Here is a 23,309-nt window from a genome sequence, read left to right on the forward strand (position 1 = left end):
ATATGTATGTGGAGAGTCTAGCCTGCATTTATTGCTCTGAGAGTCAGATGCTTGTTATTGTAGGAGGGGGAAGTGTAGACATGACCTATAGGAGTTGGCTTGCATTGATTATTTAGTTATAAATAACAAAAAACATTGTATGAATGAAAACATGCTGTGTGAGCATAGTTAAAGCTGCCTTCCTAAGTTGTTACTCAACACACTATGCTAGTGATGGAGAAGATTTCGCATATACCTAACAGCATATGCAGGCACTCATGAGGAAAGTTTCTCACCTCACATTAGTCAGCCACGTGTTCTTCTCCTTATGACAATATGAAGAAAGCAGTTTACTTCTCATTTTAATGAGTACTTTTAGAAATTGAGCTTTTAGAACATGTCTGATTACAATTTTGACATGGGAGGTGTATTTTCAAAAGCTCAGTAGTATATAATACAAAATGGTTATATCAATAATATCTACAGTTTTTTTAGACTTAACAAATATAGGAAATAGTTAAAAAGTTGTAGTGCATGTGCCAATTTATATGCATTTATTTTGACTGTGTTTTTACCATTATTAGATACTTTTCACCTTGTTCTTTTCATCCAGGGGGTGGATGTGATAAAAGATATAACCAGATTATTTTCTCCAAATTATTTTCTCTTGACTAATCAATCTAATGTATTTTTAGTATGTTCTTTAAGTAAATGGAATCCTTTTCAATACAATTGAATCATTAAAAGATCTTCAGTGGGACACATTTCAGTTGTTTCATGGCCTATGAACCTGTCTTAATTATTGACACAGACTCTCATTCTGTCTTTTTGGTCCCATGTCTGTGATAAAGAAACAAGGGACAAATATAACCCCTGTCTTCCTTGGTGGGAGGAAATAATTTATGTCAATAGCATATCTTTCATTTCAGAGGACTGTTGTGGTAGCAAAGAAGATTTTATTCATCTAAATAATTGTTCCTTGTAAACAGGGTGTCGAGTGAGTGAGTTTTTAAGAATTTGCTTCTATTTTTTGGAGAGTCTGAAATCATTTGGATTGCTGAATAATTTCTCTTTTTGGATTCTTATGAAATCATGTACTTGGAAGCTGACATTATCTTTTTTATCTTGTGATATCTCACTAAGCCAAGATGCTTACTGGGCTTTCAGCTAAATTTGATGTTTGTTTTAAACATAACACATCTTGATAATAACTACTGATGAATGGTATTCAGTGGTGAATTACCTATTTTTGGTACACTGCTTGATATTCAAGTGTGGGAATCAGATAACAGTAATTTGACTTATATTTGAATTTTGACATAGATTATGTTTATGTAGAGAGTTTCCTGTTGTTTTTTAAAACAGAATCCTGCTTCAGAAATTCTCTTATTTCTTGAAATTCTGAACTGTTTTCTCTGTATTAATATGTGCATTTTTATGGATAAAGTATATTGTTTGTTCTCACATTATATAGAAAACTAATTTCATACTTGTAACTGTAGGGTGATTGTAATGCATGGAAAACCAAATCATATTAGTTGTTTCTTTTTAGTCTTTAGACTGTAGATTTTAAAATATGACACACATTATTATTTGTATTTGTTTTTAGTCTCAAGATCTCAAGCATTAAATGTGATAGTAGAGTAGGCTGGTTACTAACTTACTAAACATTTAAGTTTTGTGAAAGCATCTGATTATTAATATTATTGTTGTTTGTTTTTTCCACACCATAACTATTCTTCGTTGACCACTCTATGCAGATAGTTGGAAGTAAAGTTATGGTAAGTACAAGAGATGTGCTAAATTTACCAACTTAGCACTAAATTTTTGTTTTGGGGATTTGTGACTTTTACTTGCAATATTTAAGGTTTGGTGTTTTATTTGCTGTATATTCTTACAAAGTTTAAGGTACATATTGAGATCAAGCAATTAAAATTTAGCTATGTTAAGTGGTTTCTTATAGTTTTGGAGCATGTTAAAGAAGTTTTTTCTGTCACCCATGCCTTGGGAATTATGTTAGATAACTTGGGTAGAATTGTGTGTTACATGTCAGTTTCTCAGGATGGGAGCAGGGTCCTAAAGCATCATCTGTTTTTACACATTTTTATTACGATGTCTTACTTTGATTTTGGTGCAAAGTATGTATTAATGAAAGAAACCCATGCAGTACAGTTAGGTGACCTGAAGACTTTGTTTTGTTGGATGGTAGGTAATGCTACTGAATGTTGGGGAGTAATTTTCCCTTGAGCTTCAGATATATGTGGATAAGTTGAAATCATCAGCTTAACTTCTACTTTAAAGTTCTTTTGGTGCTACCACTTAAAGATTTTATACTTAAGGTACTACATTTTTAATACACGCCTGTAGCAAGTCAGACATTGCCTGCATTGTAATTCAAAGCTGTTTGTAATTACTTTTGCTCCTTGTATCATTTATTTGGAGAATAGAATTTGAAACATCTTTAAAGTCACAGAGAAATGAAGTATTTAGCATAGAGAATGTGTTTAATATTTACTTTGCTTTTGAAAATTCCCTTCTTTTTTCCTCCTTTCCTTCCTCTCTGTGGGAAATGTTGCATGTGATTGCCAGAACATGTTACTTACTTCCTTACACCCAATTGGCTTCAAATGACTCCCATTTTCCCTTTATAATCTCACCTGGGGTTCCTTAAAATGTGTGTGTGTGTGTGTGTGTGTGTGTGTGTGTGTGTCATGGCTCATGTGTAGAGGTCAGAGGACATCTTTGACAAGTCACTTTTCTCTTTCTACCATGGAGGTTTTAACTCAGGTTGTCAGGCCTGGAGGCAAGTACCTTTACACACTAAGACATCTCTCTGATTTTATGACTCCTTTAAGAAGTCATGGTCAGCTGTGTTCCAATCTTTATCTGTACATTTGGCAGTGCCTAAAGAAACCTTCCTTGAATCCTTCTAAGTACAACATATTATTCATTTTAATTAGAGCACTCTTTTCTTCTTTGGTAGCCCAGCAAGTACCTAAGTATCAATCTTGAGTAACATTCATGTTATAGGTAAAGCTGTCCCAGGTAAATTCTTCCATCCCATAGCATCGTTACTTTCATTTTAGAATAAATCTTTCACATGCCTTCTTTTGCCAATCAATACAGATTTCGCTTTCAAGATGCTAGGTCTAAAGGGGATGAAGACAGATGACAACAGAGAGGTACGTAGAACAGAGAGGGCCCAAAGAGAATATATTGTCAGTGTTGCAAAGTGAGAGACCAGCAGCTGTGCATGGTTTCTAGAGTGTTTTGAAAGGTGATGTTTTTAGATAAGTGCCGTGTATAGATCCAGAGTATATCTTGTTTCATGGCAATTTTCTTACCTTTCATCTGCTTTTTGCACTTGAGCTGTCAACTTCTGCTACAAAGAAGAGTAAACTTAAGGAGTTCCTTCTACAGGAAATGAGGAAGGTTTAATTTAGAGATAGGTGGGATGCATTATGGAATGTTTTGTCCATATTTTATTTTGCAGGTTAAGAGAGAGAGAGATGAAAACAATGTATGAAATCACCCCAGTTAAAAAAAAGCTACAAAAGGGCTTATTGTGTCATGGGCACATTAATCTTCCAAAGGTGGGAGGAATATTTTTACTGATAAAATAAGCAGGTAGAAATTTCATAGAGGTGCTGTAGACAGTTGAATTCTCAAATAACCAATTTGTGTATTGTGGTTCCTTAGAGATTGTAGCATTAGTTAAGAAAATGAGAGCTGGAAGAGGCCATGCAACTGGAAACATGGAAGATATAATGAAGTAGGTCTGCCTGGCCTTTTCCCTTTTGTTTCTGTAATGCTGATTGCAAGCTGAAAGAATAGCATTTGAGGCTCTGCTGCTGATTTCTCTCTCTCTCTCTCTCTCTCTCTCTCTCTCTCTCTCTCTCTCTCTTTCGTTCTCTCGCTCTCTCGCTCTCTCCTTTCTTTCACCATCAGTGCTTCTTTACACTTTCCATATTTACAAATTTTACTTTAAAAAGCAAATCTGAAAGAAAGCTGCCTGTTATTAGGACATATTTACAACTTCATCCCCAGATCATTTGGATTCTGACTTTGTGAGTTTTCTGTTGGTACTTACTGCACAGTTTTTGTGTAATGCTTTTCTTAATTCTGATTCCCTAAACCACCTACTATTTACACTTGATAGCTTAGAGCTAGAATTCCTGTAGCTCCTTCTCTGGCAAATATTCTTCCTTTCTATTAGGTAATTCTTATGATCAAATTCCTATGAGCTTTGAAAAAATGTCATTTGTAGTTTAGTTTTTACTTGAACAGTAACCTCTATCATACTTTGGGTCTATCTTTCTGTGTCCACAGGACAGGTTCTATAATTTGTAAAAGTCACATAAGCAAATGGGTTCAGTTTGTGACTGCATGGTACCTGGGTGATCTTGATTGTGAGCAATTTACTGACCAAATATGAAGCTCAGGCTTCCCATTGTGAAATAAAAATACTATGTTCAGGATAGTTTTCAGTGGACTATTTGTATTGGATATATTGAAAATATAAATAAACATTTCAATCATATGCCCAGTTTACTTTCATTAAATATAGTATTTATTAAACATGATTTGAAAAACATAGAGCATAATGACTACAGAGTAAACTGAAATTAAGAGCAGGATTTTTTTTTCCTTTTTGTTCAGTATATAAAATGTGTCCTGTTTGTAGATTCAAAGGTAGAAATACAATTATTTCTGGGTCAGAAATCCTGAGAAGAATTTTGCTGTACGTTGGAGGAATGTTCGCCTCTGTTTTGGAAGCTGTGCGCTGCTTGTTATGGATCATTGCTGGGTTTTGAACAAAACGTAGAACAACAGCAACAGAAACCTCCTACGTGTCAGGTTAACACCGACACATTTATTTTAAAGAAACATTAAAATACTTAAGAATTTTGTATAGATTCTGTCTATGCAGTAAAAATGCTAAAATGTCTCCTATTACCTATTTGAAAGTAGCAAAGGATTTGGATTCAGGAAGAGGTCAAAATGAATGATGCCTTTTTTGTGGGGAGGGGTTGGGTGGCAGGCTTCTAGTTCTACATAAGTGTGGTAGAATGTTGGGAACCAAAAGAGTTTTTATTGTTTAGTAACACATTGCATAAAAAATATTTTTAAAACGTTAAAATGATTGATTTGATTTCACTGCAAGCCAGGAATAGTTTATCCACAAATATAAAAGTGAGCATTCTTATATAGGGAGAAGGAATAGTTGGTATGATTATATATGATACATTAAAAATAGAAATATAGCAGCAGCTCTCTGCTCCCAGACACCGTGGGAGAGAGACCCGACCGCTTGGTCAGATGGGCACTCCTGAGGCTGCAGAGCGGAAGAGACCACCAACACTGCCCACCCCTGCCCACATCCCTGGCCCAAGAGGAAACTGTATAAGGCCTCTGGGCTCCCGTGGGGGAGGGCCCAGGAGCAGCAGGACCCCTGCCTGAGACACCACCAGAACCTGAAGGAAACAGACCGGATAAACAGTTCTCTGCACCCAAATCCCGTGGGAGAGAGAGCTAAACCTTCAGAGAGGCAGACAAGCCTGGGAAAACAGAAGAGACTGCTCTCTGTACATACATCTCGGACGCCAGAGGAAAACACCAAAGGCCATCTGGAACCCTGGTGCACTGAAGCTCCCGGAAGGGGCTGCACAGGTCTTACTGGTTGCTGCCGCCGCAGAGAGCCCTTGGGCAGCACCCCGCGAGCAAACTTGAGCCTCAGGACCACAGGTAAGACCAACTTGTCTGTTGCAAGAAGGCTGCCTGGTGAAATCGGGACACACAGAGGCAGAATTCCTCTAGAACCGGGCACGTCCTGTGTTTACCGGAAGTCCCACACTCGCGGATACCGGCCCGCAGCAGCTCTCTGCTCCCAGACCCCTCGGGAAAGAGACCTCTCCGCATGGTCAGGTGGGCACTCCTGAGGCTGCATAAGCTCCCGGAAGGGGCTGCACAGGTCTTCCTGGTTGCTGCTGCCGCAAATGCCCATGGGCAGCACCCCGAGAGCGAACTTGAGCCTCGGGACCACAGGTAAGACCAACTTTTCTGCTGCAAGAAAGCTGCCTGGTGAACTCAAGACACAGGCCCACAGGAACAGCTGAAGACCTGTAGAGAGGAAAAACTACACGCCCGAAAGCAGAACACTCTGTCCCCATAACTGACTGAAAGAGAGGAAAACAGGTCTACAGCACTCCTGACACACAGGCTTATAGGACAGTCTAGCCACTGTCAGAAATAGCAGAACAAAGTAACACTAGAGATAATCTGATGGCGAGAGGCAAGCGCAGGAACACAAGCAACAGAAACCAAGACTACATGGCCTCATCGGAGCCCAATTCTCCCACCAAAACAAACATGGAATATCCAAACACACCAGAAAAGCAAGATCTAGTTTCAAAATCATATTTGATCATGATGCTGGAGGACTTCAAGAAAGACGTGAAGAACCCCCTTAGGGAAACACAGGAAAACATTAATAAACAAGTAGAAGCCTACAGAGAGGAATCGCAAAAATCCCTGAAAGAATCGCAAAAATCCCTGAAAGAATTCCAGGAAAATACAATCAAACAGTTGAAGGAATTAAAAATGGAAATAGAAGCAATCAAGAAAGAACACATGGAAACAACCCTGGATATAGAAAACCAAAAGAAGAGACAAGGAGCTGTAGATACAAGCTTCACCAACAGAATAGAAGAGATGGAAGAGAGAATCTCAGGAGCAGAAGATTCCATAGAAATCATTGACTCAACTGTCAAAGATAATGTAAAGCGGAAAAAGCTACTGGTCCAAGACATACAGGAAATCCAGGACTCAATGAGAAGATCAAACCTAAGGATAATAGGTATAGAAGAGAGTGAAGACTCCCAGCTCAAAGGACCAGTAAATATCTTCAACAAAATCATAGAAGAAAACTTCCCTAACCTAAAAAAAGAGATACCCATAGACATACAAGAAGCCTACAGAACTCCAAATAGATTGGACCAGAAAAGAAACACCTCCCGTCACATAATTGTCAAAACACCAAACGCACAAAATAAAGAAAGAATATTAAAAGCAGTAAGGGAAAAAGGTCAAGTAACATATAAAGGCAGGCCTATCAGAATCACACCAGACTTCTCGCCAGAAACTATGAAGGCCAGAAGATCCTGGACTGATGTCATACAGACCCTAAGAGAACACAAATGCCAGCCCAGGTTACTGTATCCTGCAAAACTCTCAATTAACATAGATGGAGAAACCAAGATATTCCATGACAAAACCAAATTTACACAATATCTTTCTACAAATCCAGCACTACAAAGGATAATAAATGGTAAAGCCCAACATAAGGAGGCAAGCTATACCCTTGAAGAAGCAAGAAACTAATCGTCTTGGCAACAAAACAAAGAGAATGAAAGCACACAAACATAACCTCACATCCAAATATGAATATAACGGGAAGCAATAATCATTATTCCTTAATATCACTTCAGCAAAGTGGCTGGGTATAAAATTAACTCAAATAAATCAGTTGCCTTCCTATATACAAAAGAGAAACAAGCCGAGAAAGAAATTAGGGAAACGACACCCTTCATAATAGACCCAAATAATATAAAGTACCTCGGTGTTACTTTAACCAAGCAAGTAAAAGATCTGTACAATAAGAACTTCAAGACACCGAGGAAAGAAATTGAAGAAGACCTCAGAAGATGGAAAGATCTCCCATGCTCATGGATTGGCAGGATTAATATAGTAAAAATGGCCATTTTACCAAAAGCGATCTACAGATTCAATGCAATCCCCATCAAAATACCAATCCAATTCTTCAAAGAGTTAGACAGAACAATTTGCAAATTCATCTGGAATAACAAAAAACCCAGGATAGCTAAAGCTATCCTCAACAATAAAAGGACTTCAGGGGGAATCACTATCCCTGAACTCAAGCAGTATTACAGAGCAATAGTGATAAAAACTGCATGGTATTGGTACAGAGACAGACAGATATACCAATGGAATAGAATTGAAGACCCAGAAATGAACCCACACACCTATGGTCACTTGATTTTTGACAAAGGAGCCAAAACCATCCAGTGGAAAAAAGATAGCATTTTCAGCAAATGGTGCTGGTTCAACTGGAGGTCAACATGTAGAAGAATGCAGATCGATCCATGCTTATCACCCTGTACAAAGCTTAAGTCCAAGTGGATCAAGGACCTCCACATGAAACCAGACACACTCAAACAAATAGAAGAAAAACTAGGGAAGCATCTGGAACACATGGGCACTGGAAAAAATTTCCTGAACAAAACACCAATGGCTTACGCTCTAAGATCAAGAATCGACAAATGGGATCTCATAAAACTGCAAAGCTTCTGTAAGGCAAAGGACACTGTGGTGAGGACAAAACGGCAACCAACAGATTGGGAAAAGGTCTTTACCAATCCTACAACAGATAGAGGCCTTATATCCAAAATATACAAAGAACTCAAGAAGTTAGACCGCAGGGAAGCAAATAACCCTATTAAAAATGGGGTTCAGAGCTAAACAAAGAATTCACAGCTGAGGAATGCCGAATGGCTGAGAAACACCTAAAGAAATGTTCAACATCTTTAGTCATAAGGGAAATGCAAATCAAAACAACCCTGAGATTTCACCTCACACCAGTGAGAATGGCTAAGATCAAAAACTCAGGTGACAGCAGATGCTGGCGAGGATGTGGAGAAAGAGGAACACTCCTCCATTGTTGGTGGGATTGCAGACTGGTACAACCATTCTGGAAATCAGTCTGGAGGTTCCTCAGAAAATTGGACATTGAACTGCCTGAGGACCCAGCTATACCTCTCTTGGGCATATACCCAAAAGATGCCTCAACATATAAAAGAGACACGTGCTCCACTATGTTCATTGCAGCCTTATTTATAATAGCCATCAACTGGAAAGAACCCAGATACCCTTCAACAGAGGAATGGATACAGAAAATGTGGTACATCTACACAATGGAATATTACTCAGCTATCAAAAACGAGTTTATGAAATTCGTAGGCAAATGGTTGGAACTGGAAAATATCATCCTGAGTGAGCTAACCGAATCACAGAAAGACATACATGGTATGCACTCATTGATAAGTGGCTATTAGCCCAAATGCTTGAATTACCCTAGATCCCTAGAACAAAGGAAACTCAAGACGGATGATCAAAATGTGAATGCTTCACTCCTTTAAATGAGGAAAAAGAATACCCTTGGCAGGGAAGGGAGAGGCAAAGATTAAAACAGAGACTGAAGGAACACCCATTCAGAGCCTGCCCCACATGTGGCCCATACATATACAGCCACCCAATTAGACAAGATGGATGAAGCAAAGAAGTGCAGACCGACAGGAGCCGGATGTAGATCGCTCCTGAGAGACACAGCCAGAATACAGCAAATACAGCGGCGAATGCCAGCAGCAAACCACTGAACTGAGAATAGGTCCCCTGTTGAAGGAATCAGAGAAAGAACTGGAAGAGCTTGAAGGGGCTCGAGACCCCATATATACAACAATGTCAAGCAACCAGAGCTTCCAGGGACTAAGCCACTACCTAAAGACTATACATGGACTGACCCTGGACTCTGACCCCATAGGTAGCAATGAATATCCTAGTAAGAGCACCAGTGGAAGGGGAAGCCCTGGGTCCTGCTAAGACTGAACCCCCAGTGAAGTAGACTATGGGGGGGAGGGCGGCAATGGGGGGAGGGTTGGGAGGGGAACACCCATAAGGAAGGGGGGGGATATTTGCCCGGAAACCGGGAAAGGGAATAACACTCGAAATGTATATAAGAAATACTCAAGTTAATAAAAAAAAAATCCAAAAAAAAAAAAAAAAGAGTTGGAGAACTTTTTATTTGGGAAAGTTCTATGAAAGTCAATGGATTTTAATAAAATATGTAATATGAAAATGAGAGATTCCCTGACTGACAAGACATAGAAATGAACATAAAAAAAACAAAAAAACAAAAAAACAAAAAAAATAGAAATATAATGACTAGACCTTATAAGGTTAAACATAAGGCAATTTAAAATAATAATTAACTTAGGGCCTAGGGCATCAGCAGAAACCTTCAAAATATTTGTTTTACCTATGAAAAGACCAGAATTTAAATGGCTGTCTTAGGGTCAAACATGGTGGTGAAGGTCTTTAATCCCAGATAATAGGAGGCAGAGGCAAGCAAATCTCTTTGAATTCATGGTCAGACAGAACTATTTAGTGAGACCTTATGGCAGCAAAATATCCATAGTTTTTTGCCTTCATACTCTGTAACTGTGTTGTTAGAGACATGGTCTTATGCAGGTAGCCAAGGCTGTCCTCATACCATCTTTTTTTAATGACCTTAAGTACTGCTTTTACAAGCATAACTCGTCACACTGAACTGCCTTTTTTTTTTTTAAAAAAAATCTGTTTACTAGGTACCTGTGATATGTCAGGAACTATGCTAGGTGTTATTACCAGAACCCCTGACCAAATGCATGTCTTTGCATAGTAATGCAGATCCATATTCAGTGTAATTACATAAAATGCATGAAAGTTGAAAATGAATTTCTTTTCCTGTTTAGGCTAAAATTGAGGGGAGAGAACCAATCTCCTAATTCTGTCTTCACCTTTCCCACATCAGTATTATAACTGAGAGAGAGAGCGGGGGGAGGGAACAAAAGCTTCGAAATATTCATATGTAGAGCTTTGCCTTCAGGCTCCATTTAAGGAGCTGGCAGGTCATTCTTTTTGGTGAATGGACTGTTTCCAATCTTCCTTGGCAGGGCCTGTGGAAAACCGGAGCTCAGAACCACCATTTAAATACACAGATCTTAATTTCTAGACCTCCTTGTAGTGCTAGAATGACAAACTATTCAGGTAGTCCTTATGGAGCTAACATTTTAGTTGGGGAAACAGACAGTAAGACACATATCAAATATTATGACAGGTCTTGGCAAGTGGTATGGAGGAAAACAGTAAAAAAAGAGCAAGATGAGAAAGCAGAGTGATCAGCAGTGTGCTGTTTTAAACAGGCAAGCTCTGTGAGCAAGTGAGATTTGGACAGAGAACTCAGGGAAAATGGAGAGAGCCATACAGGTGTCTGGGAAAGAGCTTTGCAACCACAGAGACTGTCAAGTGCAAAGGCCTTGAGGCAGGATTCTACATGGAGTGTTTGAAGAATAGCATGGAGGACACTGTAGGTAGCCTGCAATGAGCAAAGTACAGAAAGGGCTATTTAATAGCCAATGCCAAGAGCTAGTTACAATGATGGAAGTATATATTAAGCATAGTTAGCTGTTCTCAGACTTGGAATGGTATGCTGTGGCCATTTTAGGAAAGCTGTATGAAGGACATGTCAGTTGAATAGTCATTGGATAGTTCTGAACAATTTTGAGGCTTAGAATAGCAGAATCAGAGGTTTCTCCCATTGGATGCTCATATAGAATTAGACTTTGGAGAGGTTAGAGACTAGGGAAGAGAGATCAAGCAGGTGGTTTCTGCAGTGGTCTCATATGACTCTGAACTGCGATATGTTGTTAGTAGGAACTAAATGAAGGATATAGATTAAAAAAAAAAACAAAAACAAGGAAGACCGGATGTGCACTGTATCAGCCCCAATAAATGAATAAAAAGGGCAAAAGAGATGCGTGCTTCAATAATGACAGAAATTTCAAGCATGGCTGGCTAAAATGACTCTAGCATTCACATAAAAGTTAAGAGCCAGACCAAGTTTGGAGTCCGAGATGATGAGTTCAGTTAGACGCGTAAATCAAGGATAAATGACTAAGATCACAAGAGCAGAAGTAAAGTCTGACCATGCGAGGACATTTCTTTAGTTTTAGAGCACTAACAGTTTGATTTTTAGAATGTAGTTCACTGTTGCAGATTACTGCTTTTACTATTTTAAATATCCTCTCTGTACCTTGCTGATGAGAAGAGCTCACATATCATTTGAATATCTTTCACTAGCTCATAAACTGAAGCCCTGCCATCTTCATAAGTCAGCAGGCTTTGTGTAGATCTCAATGACTGAGTGGGTTGGCATAGAGAACAGTGATACATATTTCATAGTCTGGAATGTTGTCCTTCAGATAGGCAATCTTAAATGTTTAAACAGTCCCTTAACCTTTGGTAATCTTTGTAAATGATCTCAGTCTATAGGACAAACTGATCAGAGTGAAGGCTCAATATAGGTGTTACTTTTACTTCTAATGAGGATGTGGGAACCACCTTCACTAATTGAGTGATCTACTGAGTTTTTATTTCAAAGTAAAACCCAGTGGATTTCTAGGATCAGGATGGTGAAGAAAGTAATGCCAGTGAGGCAAAAGTAACCATAGGAACTCGAGGCCAAGCCTGTATCACATTGTGAAACCCTGTCAAGAGAATGACACATTGTGATTGAGTAATTGCTTTATGGCCAGTTTCAAAGTAAGCTCAAATGTTTTTGCTATGCACCTGACTGGAAACCATCTATTACTAGTAGTATCCAGAAAACAACACTGAGCATAACAGTATGTTTTAATGAGTTGTTATTCTATCATTAAATTGAATTTTTATTAGTTTATTAACAGCACAATACCTCGATGATTACTTCATGCTAATATTATACAGGTATCACACGAATTATTTGAATATATCCTGTAATGAAAGATTAAATCTTAGTTTTCCATTTTTCCCTTTCTATAATTAGGTAGTCCAGAAGGGGGAGACAAAACATTGATTATTGGAGTCTCAAATACATGCTTCTTTATGATAAAACATAGCTTTCTCTTACCCCAAGTTGATTGTGGTTTTCTAACGAATAGACATTTTAGAATAGTTGGTACTGTAAAAGATTTAGTTTTGATGGTGGTAACAATCTTATTAAAAATCTAAATTCAATCAGAATAAAAATAATCAATGCCATTATTTTTAACTATAAAGTAGAAAAACTTATTTGTTAATAAGATGAAAAGAAGACCCGAGTCTATTGAATGGTGGCATATATTAAGAGGTCTTTTAAAGAACTGCACAAACACTATTAAAATACTCATTTTAGTCTTCCCTAATTTCACATTCATTAGTGCAATAACCAGCTACTTTCTCATTTTCTAATGTCTTAACAGTATGGAAAGCTGGCTTGTGCATTTGGCTTGTTATAGATAAGGATGTAGAGTGTTGGGAACCTGGCTCAGTGATAAAGCATTTGGCTAGCTGAGTTACAAAAACAAAACAACAAAACCTAGCATATAAAGGTGAGGATCTCAGCATGGATTTTGAAAGATCTTATTATTTAAATCTCAGTTTTAGAAGAAACTCTAATCTATTCCTGTCACGGAGGAGATGCTGCATTCTAGGCCATGCAGGACCTCTCTGCACCTGCTGTTCTGTGGGCCTAGAGGATTGATCAGGAATGAATGATCTTTGCATTTTTGGAGTTGTCATTTTGCAAACTGGCAAAATCCATGCAGGTAAACAGATGACATTGTGGAATGTTAATGGGAGGAAAAAAAGTGAAAAAATACTCCCGCATTAGGGACCAAAACTATATACTAGAAGCCATTCCATTTTTAGAATTGGTCTGTAATTTTTGAAGCCAGTTTTTCTATGCTTAAGGAGATAAAACATTGTTCCTTTGAGTTTTATATCATCCATGTTCACCTTTCCTATGCACTCTTGCCTTTTATAATTAATTTCAATTAAACATTAGCTTTGTTTAATTAATAATATTTAATTAAAATGCTTATAAGCTCTCAGAGGGCAAGGACCATGTCTTAGTATGCCTTAGACATTTTCAAATACCCTAGGCTGTAACAGCAATAAAATAATTAGTATCCCTCTGTTGAATCACTACATTCTTATAATTCCACTGAAGTTGAACTGCTTATGAACTGAAATTGGAATTCTGCTAGTTATTTTATAATGCCTCTCGAAAACAGCCCTTATTCTTCTGAGATATAGTCCAACATCATAAAAATCTTATTTTCTTCTTAGACTAAAAATAAAAGTTTTAAGTATGTTTCTTCTTGATTACTTTTCTACATCGAGGACGTTCTCACTGATGGACTCTTAAAGCACTAGTAGGTAATTCAAGTTTTCCTGCTGTGAGCTGTCACATTTTTCAATGCCCCTTCCTTCCTTCCTCCCTCCGTTCCTCCCTCCCTCCCTCCCTCCCTCCCTTCCTTCCTTCCTTCCTTCCTTCCTTCCTTCCTTCCTTCCTTCCTTCCTTCCTTCCTCTCTCTCTTCTCTTTTTTTCTTTTTCTTTTTTCTTTTGGCACTATCTATAGATTGGGACCTCAGAATTGTTACAGATTCCTTTATAACTTACCATGTCTCTCTGTCTTTTTCTCATTATACTCAATGTAGGTGTGTCTCTGCAAATACCTTCTTCCTCAGTTTATATAGGGGTGAAGAATATTGAGAAGGGTCCACCCTCCACCTCACTCTTTCCTCATTATCCAGCATTCTCCCAAAATAGCTGTTCATCACATCAACTAGAAGCATCCTGATTGTTCCTTTGGAATTTTTCTCTGATTATGTTTGCTCAAAGCATGTTGTACACAGTGAATCATACTTACAGGAAGCCTACCGTACAATATGAATGCTTAATGTAGAAATCATAACAACTGAACAAAGGATGCCTTATTGTTTAATTTCTGTTGCAGCCTAGGGTATCTAAATATGTCAAGTGAATATTATGACCTGACCCTTGCCATTTGAGAGCTTATATGACATTTATTTTAACATCACTAATTAAAGTTGATGTTTCTGAAAAAATTATCGGCCTTGGACTTGAAGATCTACTATTTGGTTTAGGGATCTACTCTTTATGCCTGAGTGACTTGGGGTAAAAGACCAACCTTTCTATAGCCCATATCTCTATAAATATTTTTTATACTGATAGAGTTATAAAACACTCGTAAACTGTCAAACATGCTATGCATTTAAGCCATTACAGTAATAACCAGTTAAAGAGATAATTCCTATGGTTGTTCCTAATACATATTTCAAAAGAAATGTGTTGAGCCACAAGTGTTGGGTGATAATGCATTTATGCATTCATTTCATTACTTAATGTCTTCTTTAGAAGCCAATTATGCTTTTATTCTCTGCAAAATTGCACATTTTTGACATTGCTCCTTGGCTAAAGATTATGTTTACTGTCAATTCTTTATGAAAAGGCATAAGAAACTATGGGTGTCATCCTTAATTTTGTATCTAAATATGAAAGGATCTATATTTAAATTGTGTAGCCATGGTATCATTTGTTCACTTACTTTGAATGCTTTTGCTTACACAGATTTTATAAAGTAGGGGTTTAGTAACTTTCTAAAACTGAAGCATAAAAACTGAGCAATGGCAAAGATTCTGACACAGTAATTTCAGATTGTTGATGGTAGTTAAGAAGTTTTCATTGTTTAAAAAGAAACATAAGTAAAACAATGTCCACATTCATCCAAATATATTATTTAAAAGAAGACTTCAACATTTTACCTCTCTCTCTCTCTCTCTCTCTCTCTCTCTCTCTCTCTCTCTCTCTCTCTTTTTGGTAAAGGCACTGAAATTGTGATGAGATGAAGGGGACCAGGAAGAGAGGGAAAAGAGGGCTGAGGAAATGAATAAAAATGAAATATGCTGACATACATGTAATGCACTAATTTAAAAGGTTGGTTTAAAAAGACCAGTGGAGTATTGTCTATGTTTTGTTTGTTTGTTTGTTTGTTTGTTTGTTTGTTTGTCAACATAGACATAGACATATCTGGGAAGAGGGAATAGTAATTGAGAAAATGCTTCCATCAGAAATGCCTCCAGGCAGGCTGTAGGGAATTTTTTTGATTAATACTTGATGTCCTAGGCTTCCATCTACTGTGGGCAGTGCTATACTTGGTTTGGTGGTTCTGTGTTCTATAAGAAATTAGGCTGAGCAAGCCATAGGGAGCAACCCATTAAGCAACACTCCTTTGTGGTCTCTGCATCAGCTGCTGCTTCCAGGTTCCAACCTATGAATTCCTGCTTCTATAATGGGCTTTAACATGTAAGTAGAGATAATTCTCTTCTTCCTGAAGTTACTTTTGGTCCTGGTGTTTATCACAACAACATGAAACTGGAATGGGAATTAAAAATGGCCCACAATTCTAGACACCTTACATAAAGAGCTATTAATAATTTGGTATGTTTATATGCAGTTGTTTCTTTGCTGCATATTATGTTATTAAAATTACTTGTGCTAATTTTTGTTGATGCATTTTTCTTTCAGAAATGCATAATCGATTTATAATACCATAAACCAATAAAGGTAATTTGGTAAATTAAATATTTGATAGAAAAGTCATATTGTAATAAACCCAGGTGCCCTTAGTTCCCTTAAGTACAGTTACTGAAAACTCAGAAGCAATTTTCACTTTGTGTGGTTGTGGCAGGATTTTATGTTTAGAAAAGTTGAGTATGTGAATATCTGTGGTTCAACTTTTTTAATGTATCTACTTATGTAATGTGAGAAACTACTCTGTAGCCCATTGTTGGATTAAAATTACACACATTGGTTGTCAAGATGTGAAGCAATGCTTACTGTTTACTTTTGCAAAATGATAACTGTTTATAGTGATTTCTTCATATTTATGAGACATGAGTAGTTTGGAGGCAGATCTAAAGGTATGGGATTAATAAATAGGACCATACATGCATCAAAGATTTTCATCAAATTTGGTAAACCCTGATTTTCTTTCTTTGTGGGAGGGCACTGTTGAATTACTATTCCAAAGGAAGCAAGGTTTCCATTTGGAAAAATTACTTGTATTAAACAGATGACTAGGCTGAGATAGCTTCTAAAACAATTTCATGCTTTTGTTTTTAATGTAGTCCAATTATAAAATGTCACATCACATTGTATGTGAGTACACAAGTGCATAATTTTAATTTTATTTTTGAGTTATCACATTTCAGGAAGTCGATTAAAATCACCCAAAATATTTTCTAATCTTTTTGTTTATAAAAGATGAATCATTTGGAAATGACTTAAAATGAGATTGAAATTTTGGCAGATAATGCTTTGATTAAAAGACTTGATTGATCATTCTATAGTTACTGTGCTGGGTAGATTCTGAAACTATGGTAATCAAGCTAGGCTAGTAATAACCAGATTCATGTTCCATTTCTTGATAAATTGAGTTTTATTCTGCTTCATGTGTGTCCTCAATGAGAGCTTCTTTTGTTTACATTCTATGGTCCATCCTCATGGTCATTCCTGTTTCATGGTGATATCTTTTTTCTTCCACCTGTTTCCTTCCCATTGTGGTTCCAACCTGAGACTCCCTAGTTGGTTTCAAGTCCTGCCTCTCTCTCTCCTTCCCAGTCACAGGATCTAGCCTTTGATTGTCCACATTGTCCACTCAGAGATTATTGGGGAACATTTCTACAGCACATTGATCAATACAGTGCCCATATCCAAAGTGCATCCTGATCTTGGTGCACATATCTCAGCATCTCAGTAGGGTATTTCCTCTCCTAAGTTGCTCAGCTTGCTACACAGCACATAAATTCAATTTGTGTGTGTGTGTGTGTGTGTGTGTGTGTGTGTGTGTATCTGCTATGGAGGACAGAAAGGCCTTGAGTGTGATATTGGAGAAGGATGAGCTGAAGCATGACTACCAGTCACAGTCTAGTAAGAATTAGGAATTATGTGCTTATACATTGCTGGTTGTGTGACAAAGGGAAGACATGCCAAGGCTGGTAAATGATAGAAAAAAGAAAAAAGAAAAAAGAAAAAAGAAAAAAAAACCCAATTGTCCAAGAGGTGTAAGAGTAGAGGTCATCAGTGGTAGCATTGACATCGATGACATGTAGATATATACCGAAACCATTAGTAGCAGATGCAAATTGGAAAAGGTATGATAGGTTTCTAATGGTCTGTAGAGCTAATGATTATGGTAGTTTGATAGATGGGTGGAGAGCTTTTATGGTTTCCATATAACATGTCCTTCAGATTTCATGTGTTAGTGTACTTGATCCCCAGCTGGAGGCATTGTTTTGTTTTTTTTTTTAAATGTTATAGAATATTTGGTAGATAGGGTCTAGCTAGAGAAAATGTTTTGCTTATGAGAGTGGGGTAGACCTCATAGGTTGCAGCCTGTGACACATTCTAGCCTGAGGTCTCTGCCTCCTGATCATGGAGAGATGAGCAAGCAGCTTCATGCTTTCATCACTAAGGACCCAGCCAATTTAGCTGCCTACTCCAATAGATCACACCTTTTCAATTCATGAGCCTACATAGGTATTTCCTCCCCTAAGTTGTTTCTTTTAGGTATATTGTCAAAGCAGTGAGAAAATGCCTGGAAGAGAGAGGGTGATATAAAGACATATATAAACGGTTGTGTATATCAGCAGATTGAGAAACAAAGGGGTTTATAAGTGGAAGTCACAAGGCATAGTCTCTGTAAGAGTTAACTGCCTAGAGGGTTGGCACCTATTGAAGAAATCGACTCCTAGTCCTCTCAGCTTTGATTCTGCATATATCTGAAAATACTTTGTACTTTTCCATTTATGCGGAAGCACTCTTCTATGTTGTGGACCTTATGCCTGTGCAACAATAAAAGCTACTTATACCTTGATAATTTTGAAAGCTATTGTGTGATTATAGATCCTGTAACACACACTGGTCAGGCATTTGTCCCTAGCAACCATCCATCTGTTGCTGAATGGCCTAGTCTAACATGCTCAGATCACTCACAATTATAATGGTGCATTGTATACAGACAGAGACATGTTTCAACCTAACACCTTAAAATAGATGTGTTGGAATGCAAGTGTTTTATCTTCCTAGATTTTTTTTTCTAAAACATCTCACTTCCTACTGCATCTAGGTAGGGAGTTATTTTGCTTTATTGATCTGCTTTCTGTCTGTTTGGACTTTAATATTCTGAACTAGTTTTCTTTGCAAATAATGCCATAGATTCCATAATTATAGATGCAGAATTTTCTCATTTGAAAAAGCAATACAGCAATGGGAAGAGTACATATATCATTATAAGTAAGTAATTTTTATTAACATGTTAAAATCCATATTCCAATCTTGCAACCTCATTGAATTTATTTGCTCAATGTCCAGTAGTCAGAGAGGAACAACTCCACTAAGTTGCTTTTTAACCTCTATAGGAATGCCTCTCTCTCTCTCTCTCTCTCTCTCTCTCTCTGTCTCCTTCTCTGTCTCTTTAGCCTCTCTTTCTCTCCTCCTGCCTCTCTCACAAACACATACACAAAACACACACAATTTTGTCTTTGGTTTCTGTTGTAGATGCATGGCATGCTGATTAACATACAATTTAATCCTCTTACCTTTGATATTTAAGAAGAAGTTCTTCATCCACTAAACCATGTTTAAAGCCCATGTATAACAGCAGTGTAATTATAAGAACCCATAATTAAATGAATTTAGTAAAATTTAATTTTGTTGACTATTATTTTAAAAATAATGTAGTTTGAACTATTGAAGTAGAGGTGATAATGTATCCAAACCAAACTTAACTGATCACTCTTTTCTAAGTTTCTTGAATGGTAATTGCCTCCATTAAAAGAAGATGTAAGATGTATTAGATATTAGTTTAGAGACTAAGAGACATAGAATTACTCTGGAATAAATTAATAATTTCAAATAGAGACTTTGGAAATGCTAGCTGTACCTTGATTGCAACATTTATGTAAATTGGCTGAACCACTGTCAGCTGACCTTAGACCTGATGAGTAGCAGTGGTTGAGAATGCAACTGTAGTGTCTTTCTAAATATGGACAGCAGAGTCCTCATGGACCTACCTCCCATAGATTAGACCTCCTAACATGATCAGAACAACACTTAAAATTCAGCAGGGGTTATGGAGTGGCAGATACTCAAGGAATAGTCTTCTTTATGGGAGGCACAAGCCAAACCTTAGAGAGGTTCAGTTTTTTGGAGAGAGGAGAAAGAATAAAATAAATAAAAGAATGTATCAAAAATAGTACCAGGATGGACTAAAATTAATGGAACAATTAGAGGAGGCAAAGAGAAAGTCATTGAATGCTACAATGGAATAAGGAAGAGAGACAAGTGAAGGCTTTTCACAAATTTGAAGAAACCTGTGTGTCTTTGAAGACAGAGTTGAAGAAACCAATTGATCCAAGATACCATTGTACGCAGAGGACCCTTTTTACAGAAAGGTACTAAATTCTCCTCTTGCCATCAGTGAAACTTTACACCATTCTGTAGTATAAAAAAAACCTAGTATTGAGTGTGGTAGTCATCAAGAATTTGGCAGCTGTAATGAATTAAATAGCCCCTTGATAATCTCGGAAGAAGTTGATGTCTGCCTTCAAGTGTCTACCTGATTACCAGAGAGTAATTAAAGTGCTGCAGAGTCAGGGGCCTTAGGTAATTACAGCCTGAAATTAGTTATATCTGTGTGAATAGCTGTGATTGTAAGCAGATTTTCTGCTAGTAACCAGTGGCAGATACAAGTGATAAATATTACCAATGTTCATGTTCAATGTATTTTATTTGCATAGTTATTTAACAGAAGCAATACATACTTAGAGGAGATGCCAGTGGGAAGGCCCCAAGCTGAAACCCCTCTCCCTGGGTTGTGCTTTTGCATCTGATGACACTGATCCTCTTACTTTACCCCAATCACAGTTTAATGCTTTCTCCTGCATACTATGATTCTCATAGAATTAGGAAGAATTGAAAAGGTAAAGGAGAAGACTGGTCAATTTTTATATGTTACTGCTAGTAAATTTTCTTTTCATATTGTCCATGCCAAATTTTGGAAAGTGTAACAATCGCAGCTAGAATGCAAACAGTAGCTTCTGTAATAAAATAATTTTTTATTATGTACCATGAGGTAAGCCTTATTGCTTTCTTTGATTTATATGCAAATATTTCTTTTTCATATAGTTTGTACTGCTTTTGGCTGCTATTTTGTGTGTTTTTTTGAGCTTTAGACTGTCTCTATTCTTTCCATGATTGCCACAATAAAATAGGCAAGGAAGAGAAATTATGGGTGCTTCCTGTCTCATTTTGTGTATTTGTTTCAGTGGCAGTAGCAATCTTTTAGGAAACCACTGTTGTCAATGTCGTGAATTTACAGTAAACCTGTGGAATTTACATATATAAAACATAGATGTCATGCTGGTGAATTCAACTTACAAGCCATGGAATAGAACTCTTGCAGTGAGGCTATTAGTTTCAGGTAATTTAAATCTCAGTGGGAACCAAGAAATGGATTTGGAACTAATATATTTTTGAAGTCCTCAAAGATAGGAGATTGTAATATTTCCCTGTAAAGAAAAAATCTGTCATTTTTAAGATAAAGAGGTTTAAATGTAATGAAGTGATTAAAAGTAATTTCAAGATTTATTTCCCCTCTATAAATATTTTTTGTTGGTGTAATGATAATAGGTTGAAAAATTAGGCCTCTTTTTTCAGTAAAATGAAACATCTCTAAAGGTAGGAAACTTTTTGTAGTCAGGGGAATGAAAAACGACATGTTGTTGTGGCTACATATTCGTCCTAATGTAATTTATTAATCAATTCTGTTTTTTATTATGATGGCAGTTTTTGCTTTCAAAGGGTACATCTTACTGGCTTTTGTATCAGGTAAACTTTTTTCTTGATAAATTGCTGTTTCTAATTTTAGAACTGAAAGGAAATGCACGACTGTGTTAAACTACAGGTAGGAACAGTAATGTTATAGATGCTTTTCAGACTGCCTCTCAGGTGTTGCTGTCTTTGGCACTTTGTCACACATTTGTTTTCTAACATTTATGGTATCTATTGTCAAGATCATCAGTCACATGCTCCTTGTCTGTGCTGTTGTTTCACCTCCTGTAAGCTTCTTACACTTGTAATATGGAATTATAATGATTTATTTACTACTCTATCGCATTAAAGGTTAGGATTATGTTCATATTCTCAATAAATTCTGCACTGGGTTTGATACTTCCATTGATAACTGATAAATTGTAGCAAGGCTCATACCACATGCAGTGAATAAGCCTGGCATGACTTACAGTTTGGAGGAAGGTAACATCTTTGCTATTATCCAAAGAGAATCATGGAAATTGTGCAAGTGAGATTACATGTCAGATGTCAGAGACACTGGTAATGTCCATTATGGAATAGTTTTGTATCTGACAGTACAAGAACATAGTTTGTCAGTGTGCAAGGCTTCTTTTAGTATTGTAAATCCCTATGTAATAGGGCTGTATATTTGTTTCTATATCAACAATAGTCCATTATTAACATTGCAAGTAGTAGATGATTATTAAAATTTTGTATGAGTCAGCATCCATTTATTGTTGGCATACCTTTCCAGACCTCCCATTAATATCTAAAGGAAGCATTTTAAGAGGCAGATCAAAGTGAATAATTATTCATTATCTCACATGTACTCAACATAGCCCGACACGTATCACAGGCATAAGTATTACCAACGCTGTCTTCACTTTGGGAGATTTGTTAAAAGGACATATAAGAGAAAGAGTTCTGGGACTGGATGTCCCATGGCAGGTTGGTCCCAAAGCGGGACTTCTGCTTTTCTGAGGAGAAGAGTAGGGGGTAATGGTGAGAGGGCTTTGTAAGGGTAGAACTGAGAGGAGAGGCGGGAAGGGTCTGTGATCAAGATGTAAAGTGAATAAATAGACTAACAACAAGAAAGATTGTGGGTTTAGCTTTAAATGTTACATTTTGTTACTGTAGGCTGATATATCTCTATCTCTATCTATCTATCTATCTGTCTGTCTGTCTGTCTGTCTATCTATCTATCATCCATCTATCTGTCTATCTATCATCTATCTGTCTGTCTGTCTATCTATCTATCTATCTATCTATCTATCTATCTATCTATCTATCTATCTATCTATCTATCATGCTTGATTGCAAGAGGAACAGCTCTAGGCATGCCTTAGAGGAATCCATGGCTAGATAGCCTTGTCATCTTCCTCTTGGAAGTTATCACATACAAAGCTCTTCTCTTCCAGTAATGAAAAAACTACAGTGTGTGGGTGGTGACCTTCATGGCTGTAGCAGTCCAGGAGAAAGTCAATACTCAAGGGATTTTTTTTGCTTTTTGTTTTTAAAATTAGGATTGTTTACATAGGTCCTTAGTCTAGCATTTAGAAAAAGTACAGACTACTTAAAGTGAACCAGGTTTTAATTTTAAAATATTTTATTTCATGTCAACAGGCATAGTGACACACACCTTATCAGCTAGGACACTGGGGATTCACTCTAAATCCACATTCCCACACTAGCCAAATATAAGCAAGCCTTCCATAGAGGATAGCTTTAGGCTTATTCTATGAACTTTTCAGGCCAGCAG

The 23,309-nt window shown here is 37.2% G+C and overlaps 1 protein-coding gene across 6 annotated transcripts in view; it reads left to right on the forward strand.

Moving 5' to 3' along the window:
• Nucleotides 1–23,309, forward strand: part of Diaph2 (diaphanous-related formin 2) — an 827,546-nt gene that overhangs the window by 83,579 nt on the left and 720,658 nt on the right. For 4 of the 6 annotated variants that reach the window (XM_039100253.2, XM_063280012.1, NM_001427378.1 and 1 more), the window contains one exon: nt 1,740–1,760. The exons of the other annotated variants lie outside the window; for them this stretch is intronic. In XM_039100253.2, coding sequence (XP_038956181.1) covers nt 1,740–1,760 — 21 coding nt within the window. The remainder of the gene's footprint in view (nt 1–1,739; nt 1,761–23,309) is intronic. 6 annotated transcript variants of the gene reach the window in all.

The sequence above is a fragment of the Rattus norvegicus genome, chromosome X, assembly GCF_036323735.1.
Source record: "Rattus norvegicus strain BN/NHsdMcwi chromosome X, GRCr8, whole genome shotgun sequence".
NCBI lineage: Eukaryota > Metazoa > Chordata > Mammalia > Rodentia > Muridae > Rattus > Rattus norvegicus.